At 44.5% G+C, this 18,267-nt stretch overlaps 3 protein-coding genes across 10 annotated transcripts in view; 2 read left to right on the forward strand and 1 right to left on the reverse strand.

Annotated features, from left to right (window-relative positions):
* Nucleotides 1-139: 139 nt before the first annotated feature.
* Nucleotides 140-4,438, forward strand: hsh2d (hematopoietic SH2 domain containing). 3 transcript variants are annotated; one of them, XM_076991610.1, is made up of 6 exons: nt 140-266; nt 1,447-1,585; nt 1,791-1,880; nt 2,038-2,203; nt 3,217-3,528; nt 3,875-4,438. In XM_076991610.1, exons 2-6 carry the CDS (start codon nt 1,455-1,457, stop codon nt 4,361-4,363), a joined length of 1,188 nt encoding a protein of 395 aa, XP_076847725.1. In that variant the 5' UTR covers nt 140-266; nt 1,447-1,454; the 3' UTR covers nt 4,364-4,438. The 3 variants fall into 3 exon arrangements, with proteins under 3 accessions (XP_076847725.1, XP_076847723.1, XP_076847724.1); XM_076991608.1 differs by lacking the exon at nt 140-266 and adding an exon at nt 385-477; XM_076991609.1 differs by lacking the exon at nt 140-266 and adding an exon at nt 828-908.
* A 951-nt stretch (nt 4,439-5,389) lies between these two features.
* ankmy1 (ankyrin repeat and MYND domain containing 1) lies at nt 5,390-16,708 on the forward strand. Of its 6 annotated transcripts, none has more exons than XM_076991602.1 (19): nt 5,390-5,485; nt 5,758-5,884; nt 6,098-6,244; nt 6,506-6,691; nt 6,932-7,182; nt 7,704-7,920; nt 9,418-9,594; nt 9,891-10,504; nt 10,700-10,871; nt 11,782-11,922; nt 12,232-12,381; nt 12,751-12,858; nt 13,038-13,163; nt 13,340-13,453; nt 14,188-14,353; nt 14,473-14,587; nt 14,707-14,745; nt 14,872-15,026; nt 16,147-16,708. In XM_076991602.1, the coding sequence occupies exons 2-19, from the start codon at nt 5,768-5,770 to the stop codon at nt 16,317-16,319; spliced, it is 3,168 nt and encodes a 1,055-aa protein (XP_076847717.1). In that variant the 5' UTR covers nt 5,390-5,485; nt 5,758-5,767; the 3' UTR covers nt 16,320-16,708. The 6 variants fall into 6 exon arrangements, with proteins under 6 accessions (XP_076847717.1, XP_076847718.1, XP_076847715.1 ...); XM_076991603.1 differs by lacking the exon at nt 5,390-5,485 and adding an exon at nt 5,595-5,620; XM_076991600.1 differs by lacking the exon at nt 5,390-5,485 and having other exon boundaries at nt 5,631-5,884.
* gpc1a (glypican 1a) overlaps nt 16,621-18,267 on the reverse strand; it is a 24,196-nt gene continuing 22,549 nt past the window's right edge. Inside the window, exon 9 of the mRNA XM_076991607.1 lies at nt 16,621-18,209. Coding sequence (XP_076847722.1) covers nt 18,010-18,209 — 200 coding nt within the window. The 3' untranslated portion in view covers nt 16,621-18,009. The remainder of the gene's footprint in view (nt 18,210-18,267) is intronic.

The following is an 18,267-nucleotide window of genomic DNA, read 5'->3' on the forward strand; positions in this document are numbered from 1 at the left end:
GGGTGCAGGGTGTGTGGGCTGTAGGGTGCAGGGTGTGTGGGCTGTAGGGTGCAGGGTGTGTGGGCTGTAGGGTGGAGGGTGTGGGTGACCTTGGCTTCATCTCTCTCTTTGCTCTGTCATCTCACAAAGCTTCAATTGTGTGGAGGCCCAGTGTGAGTGTTGAGTCTGTAGGTCTTCCTGCTGAAAGTCAGAATTTTAAGACCATATCTCAATATTCTGGAAAATGCATACATTTATTTAAATGATCTAAACCTTCATCTACGTAAGTAAGTATCGTGCATGGGTTGCGACAATCATATCTAAATTCTAACAGGTGGTGTTAAATTACGGAAATAGGAGTTCACGAGCGTAACCGCCCACGCCTGACTGCGATAAAACGGCCAATAACGAAACTTCATTCGCACTCGTTAATGAGTAACAGGCTTGACCCAAATTCACCGCTTGTGCCCAAGAGAAGACCCACACTGGTCACGCGATGTAGGCACACGATATTAATTAATATCGAGCTGATATTACCTACATATAATGGAATTGCCTAAAGTATTGTCCACAGAATTGCAGGGTTGCCAACTCACGCATTTGACCGTTTTCACACGCTCTCACGCCACACTTCCGATATCTCACGCCGAAAAAAATAATCCAGTTTATTTACCTCAGATCCACATATATGATTCAATACGTTACTACGTAACCGGCGATATAACACTGAATCTGTGTCCATTTTACGTTCGCCACACCCCCCCCCGCTCAACAACTTTCGTTCGCCAACACCCCCCCCCCCCCCCCCCCCCCCCCCCCCCCGCTCAACAAAATACACTCGCCACCGGCTCCAGGTTAAAATCTCACTCCAAACGAACGTCAAAAGTTGGCAACCCTGGAATTGGTGTGACCACGCTTCTACATTACAGGTAAGTTACCCGTAACTCCATTACCTGTCCATTAGTTCCAGGGCAGGTACGTAAACGTACTATTTTACGTTATAGGATTTAATATCATATTTTATTATGAGCATATTTGTTATGTAGAGTTGAATTGAAAATGTCGTGTGTGAAGTAGTTCTATCAGACGACCGCCGCCCGTGAGAAACTACAAAATCAGTGTCCAACGTATTTTAGGACTAGAGCGATTATCAAACGTCTTATGTATAATAGACAGAAATTTCAATAACTAATCAGAATGTCACTAATTTATATTTCGTGTTATACCATTCAAATGCTCATATTCAAATTTATTCAAATGAACCGAGACGACCAGTCTAGCTTTCCCTTATTTGTAACTGAATCCCTCTTTGTGTCATTTATAAACAAATAATTTCGGTTCCTGTTATACATGATGAGACAAACTGCATCTTGTAGTGTAGTATTTTAACTAAACATATTCAGAGTAGATGACACAAAAACACATTTTTATATATTCCTATAGTTTATTATTGTTCTGTGATCACAGCCTGGGCTATGACTGGTGTCATGGCTGGAGTACAAGACTACCGTGCAGAAATCATCACCTGGTTCTCCAACTTCCAGCACTACTCCATAGTAAACGATGGAAGAATTCCAGAATGGTTCCATGGCATCATCTCCAGGAAGTAAGCCTCACGAACGCTGCTTGCACACGTCATTGAGATAGATACAAATCACATGTAGTCTGTAAGCTTTGCATTCAGGGCTACTGCTGAGGGCATTACATCATACGAAACTCTTTAAAGAACCAAGAAATAATTTCAACACTAGGTGATGGTGTTGGTCAACACACCTTACCCCAAAAGGTTGCCCCCAAAACTTGTTTCACAGAGTGTCAGAAGAACTGCTGATAACGAAGCCGCCGGGACACTTTCTAATCCGTGTGAGTGAGGGCAGAATAGGGTACACCTTGTCTTACAGGTCAGTTTGTGGCTCCCGTGCCTTGTAGCGTGTAGCCATACACTTCATTACATAATAAAAACACATAAATAAATATGACTTAGTGCATTAACAAATGAAGATGGTCCTAATCATTTGCTTTTCTTTCTCTCCCAAACACATTTGTTTTCTCGTTTAGAGCTGAGGATCGCTGCAGACACTTCATGATTGATGTACTTGCAGGTAACCAGTACGTGATTGTAGGTGATAAGATGAGACACGGTTCTCTCCACGACCTGGTGGCGTACCACCGCACAACTCCAATTCTACCTTACAACGAGATGCTGACTGTAGCCTGTGGTCAGGTGGGGCCTTGTGCACACAATCTTACTGTTGACAACAATCACTACATTATAGTCAGGATCAGTGGCGGATGCTGGTCTTTCAAGGAGGGGAAGTTCAATTTCGGCCTACATCATAAGATGTGTCGGTTTATTTATACGTAAATTCTACCCGTTCCTTTTCAGTAAAATGTTCTGTGACCCTGTCGTACCAACAAGAAACGTTTCTTTCTTCGTTTCTTTTAATGAAGAAAATGCCGCTAACAGGATTAGGAAAATCTCCGGTTCAACTCAAAACAGAATGAATATTCAAAAAATTAAAATTAAACGCTCCTGCGGAGGTTTACACCAAAAGATCGCTGATTCGAACATTTTGCTGTCAATCAAAAAGGGATTCAGCCTCAGACAGATCATCCAATCATCATGCAGAAGCTGAGCGTCCTGGCCAGCCGAGGCCAGCCCACTGCCCCATAGACCCCCAGAGACGCAGAGCGTCCGATGGGCGGGACAAAGCCCAGCATTTATCCAATGACTCGTCTCGTTTCGCTGCACTCTTTGCTTTGCTATTGAATTCTGTAGACGCTCAGCGTCCACACCGTTTAAAGCACCGTGAAGCTGCGGGACTGAGTGAGAGGAAAGCTGCGTCGTTACCAGTGATAAGAAGCTGATTCTGAACAAAAGATGAGCGCGTTGTAGCGCATATTTAGTCAATGACATGTACACACAACAGTTTGTTTGATCACTTATTTTTTTACATTTTAGGGGAAGCTGAGCTTCCCTTGCAGACTTAGAGCAATCGCCACTGGTCAGGATACTGAATGTTAAAAATCAAAAGATTTCAATACAAAAAGTAACAAAGTTACAATTTATCTAATTTGGCAATGTAATTTTACCTCGCCGATATTGTTATATAACTGTGGGTAATATGTATCGATGTTAAGACAGTGTTGCATTTTGACACCACTGCAAACATCTGTATGAGTTAAATCTGTCACTCATGCAGTCTTTCACGTCTCATGTACCAACCCCTTTCACAGATCTCCAAAGATGATGTGGACTATACAGAATTGTTATTTTCCAAAAGGACACCCTGTCCTGGGAGAGACGTCTGTCCAGACAACTTCACGCAGGCAATCCCTAAACGCCAGACTGACATCCCAGAAGACACGTGTCCTGGCCTGACAAAGCTTCCTAATTCATCTCTTCCTCCAGTACCAAACCAGCAGCTGAATGTCAGCTTGTTCCCGGCAGCCGTGCCAAACCTGCCTGTAAGGCTGTACCCGTGCCTGTACCCGTGCCTGGACACTGAGCTGGGTGCTCTAACACTGCAGGATAAGCCACTAACGCAGGTATGGCAGTTCTCATTACGGTTGCCAGGCGACTGTACTGCCCACATTGCCTACAGTGTTGCACGGTGAAGTTGCACTGTACCCAGACGTAGATGTAGCAGCTGCGTTAATTAAGGCTTTATGAAGCCTATTCAAATTCTCAACCTCTCGTCATCTTTATACATTCATTTAGAAGGCTCAGATTGGAAAGGTAGTATCTTTGTTATGAAAAATTTAAATTTTCACTTTAGCCAGATCTGTGCAGACTGATTTAGACAGTCTACCTGTCTACCTTTAGTCAAGCCTAAAGCCCAGTGAATTGTTGAACTATCATCATTGTTGAAATTGCATAATTCATGCCTGTCAGGGATCTTCTCTGAAACCTGTGGCCATGCCCACAACAACACACGTGGACGCACCCCCGCCTACACCCCCACGCAGCTTCACACCCCACAGCGGAGCACTTGGCACTACCGCAGGAGACACACACAAGCAACACCCAGCAGGACGCCCAGAGGGGCCGCAGCCGTTGTGTGTCACGAGGCCAGAAGACAAAGGCAACAATCAGAAGAGCCAGGCAGAGGTGAAACCCCGCATAACCCTGGCACAGTGCAGAAAGCTCTTTCACAGGAAAAAGCACCACTCTCAGGAGCACACGTATGTAGAAATAAAGGATGATGAAGTGGGAAAAGGAGATGGTGGAGATGGTAAACTCATGCGGAGCTGGGAAGTCCAGGGCTCTACCCCCCACACCAACAACGGACCCTCCACCAAGACCAGTACTGGTTCGGGTTCTGCTACTGGGACTGTGCCAGTAGAATTCTTAACTCCTCCACCCTTCGCCCCTGGGTACTAAGTACATGTGCTGAATGTTTTAGATAACCTAGGTCTCATTATGGGTGAAACAAATAAAGATTTAAACATAAATGTTTATTTTATGTATGACATCTAGTTATTTTTTCTTGTTTTGCTGTGCTAATGATAATGTATCATGCATGTCTAGAATAATGTATTTCAGTTGGAGTGCTCTCGCGATATTCCAGTGTTGTTAAACCACATTATTAGCAACTTTTTTCCCTTAAGCTTATTGCAACATATCTCATGTCTCTTGTCTCTTGTATATTTAATATTATAAATGTATGTTTATACATATGTTGGCTAGATTATTAAGTCTCCTTTGCATACAGATAAATTAGATGGTGGACATGTTCCATAAGTGATGTCTACATTTGAAGTGCATTCATTTTTGGCTGAAAGATACACATCATTAGTGTTGGCGCTCTCTCTCTCTCTCTCTCTCTCTCTCTCTCTCTCTCTCTCTCTCTCGACAGAGTGAATTGTCTAAGCAGGGTGTTGACGCTGACGTGTTGAGATGCATGTCTTTGGTCTTTGCCCTAGAAATACACTAAGAGAAAATCAAACAAACCAATTTACATAGTACATTTATGTCTCCAATATAAAATATTAACCTGCCAGATAGAAGAATAACAATTCGCTCATCAACCAGTCGTAATGAACAAAAGCGCAAAGGTCATATGTTGGCCTACTTGGGGAAAGACACGGACATACCGCAGTTATCCAATAACAGCATGAAAACCTACAGACATACAGTAGTGAGAGTATTAATTTCAGTTTCAGTAGCTAAGAGGACCGAGGAATTACGAAGTAGGTTAAGTCAAGTGTTTTGTAATACTTACCTGGGCGATCAGTTTCACTAAATAAGTCACATTTATTGAACAGTTACTGGAGACTGTGGTTGTGTGTGTGTGTGTGTGTGTGTGTGTGTGTGTGTGTGTGTGTGTGTGAGAGAGAGAGAGGGAGAGAGAGAGATCACCCTGGGAAGTCTGAAGTCTCAGTTGCTAAGTTACATGCCGCAGTAGCACGGAAACAAAAATGTGTTCAAACTCAAGTTTGAACACGGAAATGAAATAAGACGTGTTGAGTGAGTCAAGCCGGTGTTGGTGATCGGAACCTCCAGGTAAGTGGGGCAGCAGCTACCTGGAGGGCGGAGCAACAGGGACCAGTTTACGCCCCAGAACACGTGGGTGTTCAAAATAAAACTAACGTTGTCAAGGGAACGAAGTTGGCTTGCGCGTAAAACAGCAGTAGAAACGTGTGTTGAAGTATAAACTAGTAAATATATTACTAGTTTAATATATTGTAATATATTAAAGTATATATATATTTAAAGTCGTACGTTCACCATCCAAATGTCGATTTCGCTAAAATGACGTTACCACATATTCGCAGTGGTTTACGTATGAACAAACGTAACGGAGTAGCAACCCAGGAGTGGCCGGACGGGTCCAGATATGAAGGAGAATTCGTCCAGGACCTGAAACAAGGCGCCGGTGTCTTCACATGGCCAAACGGAGAGGTAGCTTCAACATCATGGTGCTTCATAATGTTGTTCTATTGTTTATCTTCATCAGTCATTTTCAAATAACTCGTGTTATTGACTATAAATGAACAGCGATACTGTGTTTATAAACCACGTTTCATCCAGAACAAAGTTCTCCTACAAAACTGTATTTTATTAGACCGGCCTGTTTAACCTGCTTGGTGACCAAATCCTGTGTTTATGGTCTAGTTTTATAAAGGATCCTTCTACAAGGATTATCGCCACGGCAGCGGAATATACTCGTGGCCGGATGGCGCACAGTTCAGGGGAAGGTTTTATCTGAACGGTAAAGAAGGATACGGGGTCCATCACTTCCCTGACGGAACCACCTTCCAGGTAATCACACAGCTTGGCAAAGACCTGATGAAGGTTTTTTTGTTTGTTAAATGATGTAACCTGTTGTTTTTATGTCTGTAATTGAATGATTTTATTGACCATGGATGCTTTATTAAAATATTTAATACTATCTTCCCTCTAATTTTTATTATTATACCTTAAATTACAATTTGACTAGTTTTAAGAAATTTGGACATGCAAGGTCTACACAAGGCACTGAGTCGGATGTCCTGTTTTAAATCAGTATTCCTCTCCACTTAGGGTCTGTACCACGCTGACAAGCGCTTTGGACCTGGGGTGACCACATACCCGGGTGGTCAGCAGGACGTGGGTCTGTGGTACAGGCACTGGTTGGTCCGTCTACCCACCTGTGTGATTGAAGGTTTCAGCCTGAGGGATTTTCCTGAGTACATGAGCCTGCTTCCAAAACAGAAGCTTCAGAGCCAGGTTGGGGTGACCTCAGCAGTGTTAAGTTTTAAGTATTTGTTCATAACATGCTTTTGGCTAAATCAGGAAAAACAGGATACCTATTAGTTTGTTTAATGGACAGGATGGTTAAACTACACATAGCATTAACAGTTATTATAAGTAAATCATGACAGTAAAATGCTAAATTTGTGCTGCCACGCCAATGCGATATGTCTTTGTTAAGCTTTCAGATTATTACATTTCAAATCACCTCCCTAGACCAAAGACCAGGTAGTCATCCCAACGGCTCGTCCTGAGCTCTGTGACCAGACGCTCCTGCAGGACGAGCGGTTTGTCCTGCCGCCGGGCATCGAGAGCTACTCCACTGACTCCGACCACCTGCCCACTCCGCAGAGCCGACGGCAGGAGCTGGACCTGCTGTTCTTCGGCAGGGACGATATCCACACTCCTTCCTTCTCTGATGACCTGTCTGTTCAGCAGCAAATGGAGGCGCTCATCCACACCCACAGGTCAGCAGCACAGCAGGGCTTATTCTGCTAATGATGACACCACAGCTCTGGGACTGCACAGTGGCACCCGGCAGATAATGTTTCCCTGTATTGGGCATGAGGTCGGCCTGCACTATAAGGGCTGAGCACTATATTGTGAGTATATCACTACATTCTGTAATATACTTTGCAGTATATATATTACGGAATATGTATATATGAATGCACTTCATTTGACATGGGTAACGATTGGTTAGACCTTTTTAAACACCTCAGTGTCCTAATGGTTGGATATATTTTACAAAAGACAATATTGTGTTAATGATTAACAAATGATCCATACTAAGTGGTGTTATTTAAAAATCAAGCTTAAAAGTCAAGGCATGTAGAATGCCAAGACCTTTTTAAGCTAATACATTTCAAATAATGATTTTGTGTGACCTGTATTTCCCTAGAGACCAACTCATATCAAATAAAGTATTTAGTGTTCATTTTAGCATATCATTTGTAACTGTTACCCCAACCATGTCTCTCTCTTTTAGATTTGAGGCCAAGGATCTGGACTGGGATGTTGCTGCTGTCTTGGCTATGAACAGGGAGCAGTTTGGCCCCAAAGGTCCCATGGAGCTCATCTCAGAAAAGCTGATCAGAGCAGCATCCCTTGGTCTCTACCAGAATGTTTGTGATATTTTGTTTGATGGGAAGGTCCACCCTGATGTAGCTGATGCAAGAGGATACACCGCCCTCATCACAGCCACAGTAAGACTGCCAAACCTCAGAATGTAAGATTTGTACTGTAAGACTCACTTGGTAAGATTTGTACTGTAAGACTCACTTGGTAAGATTTGTACTGTAAAACTCACTTGGTAAGATTTGTACTGTAAGACTCACTTGGTAAGATTTGTACTGTAGGACTCACTAGGTAAGATTCATACTTGGTAAGATTCATACTGTAAGACTCACTTGGTAAGATTTGTACTGTAAGACTCACTTGGTAAGATTCATACTTGGTAAGATTCATACTGTAAGACTCACTTGGTAAGATTCATACTTGGTAAGATTCATACTGTAAGACTCACTTGGTAAGATTTGTACTGTAAGACTCACTTGGTAAGATTCATACTTGGTAAGATTCATACTGTAAGACTCACTTGGTAAGATTTGTACTGTAAGACTCACTTGGTAAGATTCATACTTGGTAAGATTCATACTGTAAGACTCACTTGGTAAGATTCATACTTGTTAAGATTCATACTGTAAGACTCACTTGGTAAGATTTGTACTGTAAGACTCACTTGGTAAGATTCATACTTGGTAAGATTCATACTGTAAGACTCACTTGGTAAGATTTGTACTGTAGGACTCACTTGGTAAGATTCATACTTGGTAAGATTCATACTGTAAGACTCACTTGGTAAGATTTGTACTGTAGGACTCACTTGGTAAGATTCATACTTGGTAAGATTCATACTGTAAGACTCACTTGGTAAGATTTGTACTGTAAGACTCATTTGGTAAGATTCGTACTTGGTAAGAGTCATACTGTAAGACTCACTTGGTAAGATTTGTACTGTAAGACTCACTTGTTAAAATTCATATTGTGCTTGTATTGTACAGCTCCCGGAACTTGACGTATTTTACAGAATAAGTTACATTGTTAGGTCAATAGTACAGGGTACCGATAATTTGGAATGATGTTGGTTGTATTATGATACAGTGATAATGTAATCTAATTTGAAGTGGTCATAGGACCAATTAATTAATCACAATAAACATGTCTAATGATCAAATATGAAATGTGAAAGTAATTTCTTCTTATGCCTTTTCCTTGAATAGAGAATGGATATTTTGTTTACTGTAGTGTTACCACTGTAGGGATACAGAAATACTTTCCAATAATAATTTTAAAAACATTCTGTTTCACCTCACATTGCATTTATATTTAAACAGACATCACAGATCGTTTCAGAGTAACAGTTCAGTGTGTAATTTTAAGTAAAAACAGGAAAAACAATCTCTATTAAGCATTTTTCCAGACAAATATAATCCACCACCAGATGGCAGCACTTGTATTACTCTTTATTCATTGACCTCACACATTTGGAGTAGTGTGATATGTACGTCTTCAATAAAGTATTCTTCCCTCCAGCATTTCAGACAATGGGACGTGCAATATCCACAGTCTTTACTGAATACCCTGTTTGTGTTGTGTGTGCACTACGAGGCGCTGGAAGTAACACTCACATTGCTGTGCAGGCGAATTGTCACAACGATGTGATCCACTTGCTGCTTGACAACGGGGCTGATGTGAACCAGCTGAATGATGAGGGCATGTCTGCACTTGCTGTGAGCAACCTCCTCTACTACCCCTTCAGTTCTCTACAGGAGACAGAGGCTGAGAAGGTATCTCAGAGAGAAACTCTAAAACCAGAGGTAGGCCTCCCAAAGCCAGAACTGCAGGCTTTATACAGTATGTGAAGATGTTTGCCAGCTCTGGAGGGATTCTACACTTCATACACATTAAGATGAAAAGCTTAACAACTCACTTAAGAATAATTCACTTAAGAATCACATGTGATACATCTTTGAAAGTACTGAGGTACCGTGCAGGTGTCCTACAGAAGCAGGGTTTGAAATCTCTGTCTTAGACACTTTGTTGTGGTATTGCTAGGCTATATTCATCGTGATGTATGTTTGTTTTTTAACGTTTGCCTTTTCTTGCTCTGAAGATCAGGGACTCAGCCATGGAGAACACCCCCCAGCAGGAGTCTGCTGGCCTCCTGACAGAACGTCCTGGAGATGACAGTGATGGAAAACTGTTCAATACAGACTGCCTGTTCTTGACTGAACAAGTGGAGAGAGTTCCTTCAGGCGAAGGCATCTGCGGTGCTGAGGACGTACCCGGCCACGTGGAGGAAGGCATGAGCCCCAGCGAGGGAGAGGAGGCCCTGCGGTCGGGGAGTTGGGAGGCGACAGAGCACGAGCTCCTGGAGGAGGTGCAGTCTGCTCACCTCCTGGATGGGAGCGTCTCTGTGGGTTCTCAGGCAGGGGAGGAGGAAGGAGGGGTCTGTTCCCTGAATGATTGCACAGATCCAGAAACAGAGGAGCAAGTCTGGAGAAGTAGAGACATAGAGTCCAAGTATATCGCATCTCACTCCCTGACCGGCCCCCTGACCGGCCCCCTGACCGGCTCCGTGACTGGCTCCGTGACTGGCTCCGTGTTGAGCTCTGAGGTCAGCGAGGACCTCAACCAACAGATGGCTGACGTACTGTGCCAAATGGGCAAGGAGTCACCTGCAAACCCCCAGGAGACCGTCTGCAAGACACCAGCGATGACAACAGAGTGAGTCCTGGACGTTGTTTTAAGAATTTTGAAATGATGTGCTCACACATAGTGCACATGCACGTGGGACTTGGAGCCAAGATTATTCTCTTTTGACTTAAATAAATACTAAATCTTGGAAAACTAGATGACTTGGAATTAGCCTTTGTCATGTAGCGCACGTGGCGTCCTTCTGTTTGTGTCTCCTCGTGACAGGCGGGAGTGTCACTGGACCACCATGCAGCTGCTGCTGGCGAGAGGGGCCGACCCAAACGCCTCCAGCCGCCCCATGCCCGTCATCTTCCTGGCCATCAAAGCGGGCCACGCCGAGGCCGTGCGGGGGCTGCTGGAGTGTGGTGCACGCACAGACTTGCCATTACCCACCGAGGTGAGACCCGCCCAAGCCCGCTGCCGCAGACCCTGGGGCCCCACCCCCCCCTCCCCGCTCGGCATGCCAGGCTGTTAGATTCAAACCCCCGAAGACCTCAGCAAACGGGGGAGATGTTGGATTTTGTGCTGGAGCTGAATTCACAAGGAATGTCTGGGCATCTTTCCTGCACCTGCGAGCTACGATTAGTCAGCCTTGATCTGCTCTGACGCCATCTGAATTCATAGTCCAGTTTCTGTGCTTTTACTGGGCTTTTACTGGGCTTTTACTGGGCTTTTACTGGGCTTTTTGCTCCCTGTCAAGCAGTTTCAAATGCTTGGCTGTTCTGGTTGGCTGTATTCCATTGAAAAGACAAGAAAGTGACTGTGAATTGTTAAAAGGCCCATATTCTTCACTTTTAGCTTAGATTTTGCCTTGATGTTCACTTACAGTGTGGCTTTATGTTCTGAAAACAGTCATGATTCATATTTACACAACTTTTTTTCTAATCTTTATTCCTTATAATTAAACAGACTGATTCTGTTACTGTGCCTTTAAGTCAGACACTAGACTCCTGAGGAAGATTCCAGGGTGTAATTGCAGCGTAAGAGATGTAGAGGTGGTTGCAGTGAAGTACACAAGCTTTCCAGAAAGACGTGATGTTTCAGACATAATCCTTCATCAACTGTGCAAGCAAAGCTAAATTAAGATAAATGAGCTCTGTTCTGACTGCCCTGTGTTGTACCTCATTCTAAAAGCACTCAGAGCTTAAACATGCCTGGGGATTCAAGGGTGTGTTTTAAAACTTTTACATTATTTACATGTTGCTGAAAATGTCTTTTTTGTAATAAATAAAGGGAAATCCAGTTTGGCATGACGAAGGTCCTCTAACAACACTGACGGTCCCTGTTCTTTTCTTTGTTTGATCTAGCAGAAGGGTCTGTACCCCCTCCACGTGGCAGCGGGCCTGTCTGGGCCCATGGGCCCCAAGATCACCGAGCTGCTTCTGCACGCAGCTGCCGACCCTGACGTCAAAGCGCAGGACGCCAGCGAAGTGTTTGAGCTGGACAAGGTCTGAGCTGCGACGACTCCTTTTCCCTTAGCTGAGCACCAAGTGAGGCGTGTGGATAGCAGGAAAACAAGTCAATGACCTATTGACTTTTAGCATGTCTTCCTTACTCGACTCAGTCCTAATGTAGCTGATGGCTTTGGGGGGTGGAGGGTTGGGGGGGGGGGGTGTGGTTCACAAATGCAGTTTCTAAGCAACAAGCTGATAAAATCTAATTGAATTTGCTAATGCTAAGTGCTGCGGCTAAAAGATGTGGTAAATAATAACTGTATGCTTCAGAAAAAACTGAGCTGTTGGTGCTTTTGTGCACAGAGCACAGCAGATATGCAGGTGGGTGGGGAGAACGGCTCCTCCCTCAACTCCACAAGCCCCGCCTGCTTTTCCTCGATCGTCTTGACAACGCCTGAAGAAGGGGGGAGGACCCCACTCCACGTGGCTTGTCAGAGAGACAGTGACTACATGGCAAGCACAGATTCATTCACTGCGTGTGTGTGTGTGTGTGTGTGTGTGTGTGTGTTTTACTGTATGGTAATATGGGTACACTGTTTGCCATGGCCTTAAGTTGCCTTTAAGTTGTTTTTCTTTTACACAAGCAATGTAAACAAATAAAATGTAAGCACATAGATAATTGTAATATATTTATGTGCTATGCTGCCATGTTCTGTACACTGCATTGATGTGTCAGATAATGTATAAACAGATACATTTGTTGACCAAATTTGTTGACTATATGGATATATGAACAGATATCGCAATGATATTACAGTATTCTCAGTATTGTGCTTTGTTTGGAGTAATACTGCGTGTGTGAATGAACGTTGTGTTCTACAGAATGTCAGAGATGTGGTCTCCGTCCTTCTTACCCACAAGGCAAGCACCACCCATCTGTGGAGTGGCCATTCTCCTCTCTCTCTTGCCATTGCCAGCGGCAACGACCTTGTGAGTGACCTTGAATACATAGTGAAGCAAATCAGCAAGATCCTATACAGGCTCACAGTACAGATTGGCTTTATTAATGTATCATCCACCGTGACACAATGACTGCTGCTAATGGCGACGTTTGGATGAGCACACTCCTTCATTAATTACCCGTGTCACTCCTGTGGAACGGTCTTCAGGCTGTGGACGAGCTCCTGGCTGCAGGTGCCGACCCCAACCTGCCCCTGTCCCGCCATGTAGGCAGTGCCCTGTGTGCCGCCGTCAACATCGGCTATGACCGCGGACGCCACGGCAAGATCAGACTGGTAACACCACACAGTCCTCATCTAACGCACAGGTCTGCTGAGTGTGAATATCTCTACTCTGACACGACCTGCAAACCATTCAGGACTAGTACAGAACCATTCAGGACCAGTACAGAGGCGTTAAATATGGGCTCCGATTGGGCTTTTTTTCCAATGCCCTCCTTTTTACTGTTCAGGTTGAGAAGCTGATCGAGGCTGGTGCCGACATCCTGATGCCCGTGGTGGTTGGTGAGGGGCGCAAGTGTGCTGTGGGCACAGCACTGGACTACGCCCATCATTCCTTTAACCAGGTACGGCAGCAGAACAGGCCTGGATTCGGCCCTCCCACTCCTCACCCGGCCCTCCCACTCCCCACCCGGCCCTCCCACTCCCCACCCGGCCCTCCCACTCCTCACCCGGCCCTCCCACTCCCCATCCGGCCCTCCCACTCCCCACCCGGCCCTCCCACTCCTCACCCGGCCCTCCCACTCCTCACCCGGCCCTCCCACTCCCCACCCGGCCCTCCCACTCCCCACCCGGCCCTCCCACTCCTCACCCGGCCCTCCCACTCCCCACCCGGCCCTCCCAATCCCCACCCGGCCCTCCCACTCCCCACCCGGCCCTCCCACTCCTCACCCGGCCCTCCCACTCCCCACCCGGCCCTCCCACTCCTCACCCGGCCCTCCCACTCCCCACCCGGCCCTCCCACTCCTCACCCGGCCCTCCCACTCCTCACCCGGCCCTCCCACTCCCCACCCGGCCCTCCCACTCCTCACCCGGCCCTCCCACTCCCCAGTGCTTGGCCTTGACCCAGATGGTCATAAGTTTGCTTGCAGTTTATTGCTACTGATATAATGTCCTGGTGCCGGTCCCTGTAGTGGGCTCATGTCAGCTAAATGAGAGTATGAGGACCACGAGTGTTTGTAAACAAGTCTCTTATCAAAATGTGGACCAGTGTAATGTGTTATAAGGCAGTTCTCTGAATTAGATATATTTGTCCTTGTTTATTTCAGAATGTGAACCTCCTGCTGTCTTCTCTGTCCAGGACTGGCGTATTGCTCATACCCCATACCACGCTCTGAACCAGCGTGAGCGTGAGACTTACAACGCCCGGCGACACCTGCTCGGCATGCTGGGAGATCTGCTCAGGCAGGCTGCTGTCTGCATGGAAACACAGCGCTTGAAAACAGAGCAGAGGCAGCGTATACACAGTAAGTGCCCACGAGATTGTACCAGTGCACTTCGTAAAGTCAACATTATGACTTGACATAACATACAACATTATGAGTGTGTGTGTGTGTGTGTGTGTGTGTCCACTTGTTGGTTACAGGTGTTGGTCCAAAAGAAAAGTTTGTGTTTACTGGGACAGGTGCAACACCTCCTGGAAACAGAGCTGGAGGAACTGAAGAGGATGATACATCATCTCCTACTGAGTCTCATCTGAGGTCCTCGTCCGAGACACGCAGACACACCCAAGATTCAGGCACATGCAGATACTCTAGTCAAACATGATGTTTATAGAGAGAAAACACACAACTGTATGGATGTTTCCTCCATCTTGCAGGTCTGGGAGTAAAAGCGAGATGGAGACCGTGATTGAGAGGTAAGAGCTTGTTTACTTAAACCACAAATACATCACCAGTGGAAATTCTGGCCTTGTCTGTCACGCTCTGAAATAGACCTTCACTCACCGTGTGTGTGTGTGTGTGTGTGTGCGCACGCCTTTCAGGAAACCCCTGTTTAAGTACTGTTACCAGTGTGGCCGCTCTACCTGGGTAGTGCTGACGGCCTGTAGCCGCTGTCACGAGGTGTTTTACTGCAGTAAGATGTGTAAGATGAAGGCGTGGACCAACCGTCACAAAGAGGAGTGCCTCCGTGTGCCAGGTCAGACTCTCTCAAAGCTCCCTCACTCACCTCTCACTGCAGCTCGAACCACAACCCTGTCTCATGCTCCATCCTTTCAAGAACATCACAGAAATTGTGACCAGGGTTTACCTGACGACCTGAAGGGTGCATATAAAAAATATATATTTATATAAAAACGTTGAAGAACCTGTGCATTATTATACTGGAGGAGTACATTTTGATTTGAGAAGGGACTGCTGGTCAGTGCCAATATGGCCGTGTCAGATTTGAGCACCTCAGCGTGTTTGAGTGTTTGAGTGCTCTCCTCATCAGAATTCATTGCTCAGCTAAGTGTAGGTTAAATGAAGCAAGACGCTTGCAAATGCAACAAAGCTGATTTCACAGTTTGCACTTGCACGGGCCTGTACAGCATTTTTATGAGGGTCTAGGATCTTTAGTAGTGGCGGCTTTGAGATCCAGGAACTTTGACCCCAGAGAACATGTCTGCTGTAGGATGTGTTTGTGCATGGTTATGTTGATGGCGAGTACTGTGGTTTGTGCCCAAGCTGTGCAGGACTCCAACAACATCATGGCCAACAGTTTCACCTCACCAACATCTTAAGAGGAAGAATGTATTAAAATGGAAAAAGCCACCAAACAGCTGAGAGCACTGTGTGTTTGCATGTGTGACTGTGTGTGACTGTGTGTGTACCTGTGTGTTTGCGTGTGTGACTGTGTGTGTACCTGTGTGCTTGCACATGGGCGTACGCGAGTGTGTATGAGATTTGAATGTTTTCTGCCAGTGGGTAAAGTGCAGATTGCTGTTCACTGAGGCTTTGTCGGGCTTTGTGAGCATTAGTGATATTTCCAGAGTACATGCTGCAGAGAGAAAACCATTTTTATAGCAGGTGTGTGTTCATATGGCAGAGTCAGGGAGAGCTTTTAGGGCTAGGAAACCTTAAAGACCTGACAGTGTACAGTCACTGTGTAAAAGAAGGCTTCTCTCCACATTATGCACCCTTGGATAAAGTATCCAAAAGATTTCAGGTGCTTAGGTCATTAAACATATTTAGTATTGACATTAAGATTTCCTCTTTAAACACCAATAGTACTTTTCTCCTCAAGACAGAACGAAGCCATTCTGTCTTTCCCTTCGCAGGGACTGGACATCGAGAGAGCACAAATAGCTCTGGCACTCACTGGCGTACTCTTTCTGACAAAAGCTTCCGGAAAGGAAAGGACGCCCCGGTCAGGATGGACAAAGAAAAACTGAGCAAGCCAGCAACACACAGCCACCACCATGACCCCGAAGAAAACTACAGTTTTATTTGAGACGTGATACAAAGACCATGTACAGTGAGATAAACATTCTTAATGAAACAGTAAAAGAGGGCAACAAACCTTTAATGAGTTTTGAATTATTTGGGCATTTAAAAAAATAATATTTTTTATGGTGCTATTAGAATCGACTTGTTTGTGTTAAAGTTACATTCAGTGCACACTACAATTAAAAAGTCCATTGTTAAGCCTTAGTACCGAGATAATAGTGTGCAATAACTCAGTCAGGGAATCACTGATTTAAAAAAAATTGAAAGTGATATCAGTGTCTAACAAAGTGAAGGAGACAATGAAATGCTGATAAACAGTTTTTTAATAGTAAAAAAAACCCAACCACATTCACAAATCCTTAAATGTTGAAATGCACGCTGGAAGTAAACAAATTTATCAAAACCATCCTCGTACCCCTCTGATGTGCTGACGTAATCATGTGCTCGGGAATATTTGCCACAAACAGCTGATAAAACACTGAGTTTTGAGACACTTCCTGGACATTCATTCACTGTGGCCAGTGTTCATTAACAGAGACCATATTATGTGCATCTCATTGACTACAAACGATTAAGAACATAGTCTGTGACTGAACAAGGAACGTTTACCATTTGATGCATTTTATTGGTTGACATTCAACAAGCTGACATTCAACATGAGTAGTACATTTTTATTTAAAACATCCTCCCTATCTATCTAAACGAGATCTTTGGACGATTTTGATTCTAGTAGGTAGAAAAGCGACTGCAAGCTGAGGCTACTCTTTATGATGTTTTGACACCAGAGCATCTAATTTCGACAGCGACTTTCTCTGCAGGTATTGAAATGTAGTTCTTAAGGATCAAATCCAAAAATGTCGGTCTTGTCACATTAGTAGTCATTCAGTGTCTGATCTGAAATGTGTAAAATCCTAAATCTAGCTCGCAGCTGCGATCAAATTGCAAGAGCTTTTATGACCTAATTATCTCAACCCTTGATAATTCTTGCAAACATCTGCTTTATAAAATATTTCAGCAAAAATCATTAGCCGTTGTGTCTTCAGGACTGATGCATGCACACAGATTTTACCCGCAATTATGCCCTCTTATTCATTTTTAATGCATTCACTTTTCACATATATTTACTGTGTTTCATTTTTGCCTGCCAATAAGAGAAGCCTAAAACAAATGTACAGAATCACAGATCACCGATTGTACTCGTTCTAATTATTTCATATCAGTTGGGATAATTGTTTTCTGCCCTGGAATGGTTGTCTAATCTCCCCTTAAAGGCATTTTCTAGCATACAGATGTAGATTATTTTGTCAAGTGCTCAAAGACCAAACAAATATTGTTTACAAATATCCTGTATGAATCAAGCATTGTGAAATGAAACACAGTAGCTTGTGATTGCTTGTGTATCTTGCTTAAGAATCTTAAGAACCATGTGTACCATTACAAAACACACCAATCAAGATCTTACCTTTTTTTGACAATCAAATTTACAGAGAAATTTTTGATACACAAAAATCCAATCTAAATATTGACATACATAAAAAAAAACATTAAAAAAAGAGTTCTTAAGATCGTTCCCTCTGAGTTAAAGGTCCGTTCATTCTCCGACTTTTCCTTTTGGCAGTTCCCTGACCCCTCACCCTTTCCACACACTCCGACCCTGAATTCCTCTGGTCCGATTTGGCAGGACTCCGTCTCCATTACCGTCTCAGCAGGAGACTGAGCAGCAGTAAGGAGACGCAGGGCTGAACCCGACTTCCAGAACCTTTCACTTTTTTGTTCTCTGGGCTGTAGGCGTCGAGTTTGGGAGTGTCCAGTTTGGGTCCAAAGACTGGTGGCCTGCCTCGCACGCAGAACTTCTCACTGCACATCCCACTTCCTGAACCGCTGATGTCATCACCTAAAGCATTATGGGAAGAGGAGAAAATGATAGACCTTGTGGTGCATTCAGGCAGGGT

The sequence above is a fragment of the Brachyhypopomus gauderio genome, unplaced genomic scaffold (assembly GCF_052324685.1).
Source record: "Brachyhypopomus gauderio isolate BG-103 unplaced genomic scaffold, BGAUD_0.2 sc84, whole genome shotgun sequence".
Taxonomy (NCBI): Eukaryota; Metazoa; Chordata; class Actinopteri; order Gymnotiformes; family Hypopomidae; genus Brachyhypopomus; species Brachyhypopomus gauderio.

Excerpts from the sequence above, each read along its gene's own strand:
- hsh2d (XM_076991608.1), top strand. The coding sequence starts at position 411 with ATGAGTAACAGGCTTGACCCAAATTCACCGCTTGTGCCCAAGAGAAGA. Across the intron at positions 1,881-2,037 it reads GGGTACACCTTGTCTTACAG|AGCTGAGGATCGCTGCAGAC; the intron begins GTCAGTTTGTGG and ends TTTCTCGTTTAG. Across the intron at positions 3,529-3,874 it reads AGGATAAGCCACTAACGCAG|GGATCTTCTCTGAAACCTGT; the intron begins GTATGGCAGTTC and ends CATGCCTGTCAG.
- ankmy1 (XM_076991600.1), top strand. The coding sequence starts at position 5,735 with ATGACGTTACCACATATTCGCAGTGGTTTACGTATGAACAAACGTAAC. Across the intron at positions 6,245-6,505 it reads CTGACGGAACCACCTTCCAG|GGTCTGTACCACGCTGACAA; the intron begins GTAATCACACAG and ends CTCTCCACTTAG. Across the intron at positions 10,505-10,699 it reads ACACCAGCGATGACAACAGA|GCGGGAGTGTCACTGGACCA; the intron begins GTGAGTCCTGGA and ends TCCTCGTGACAG.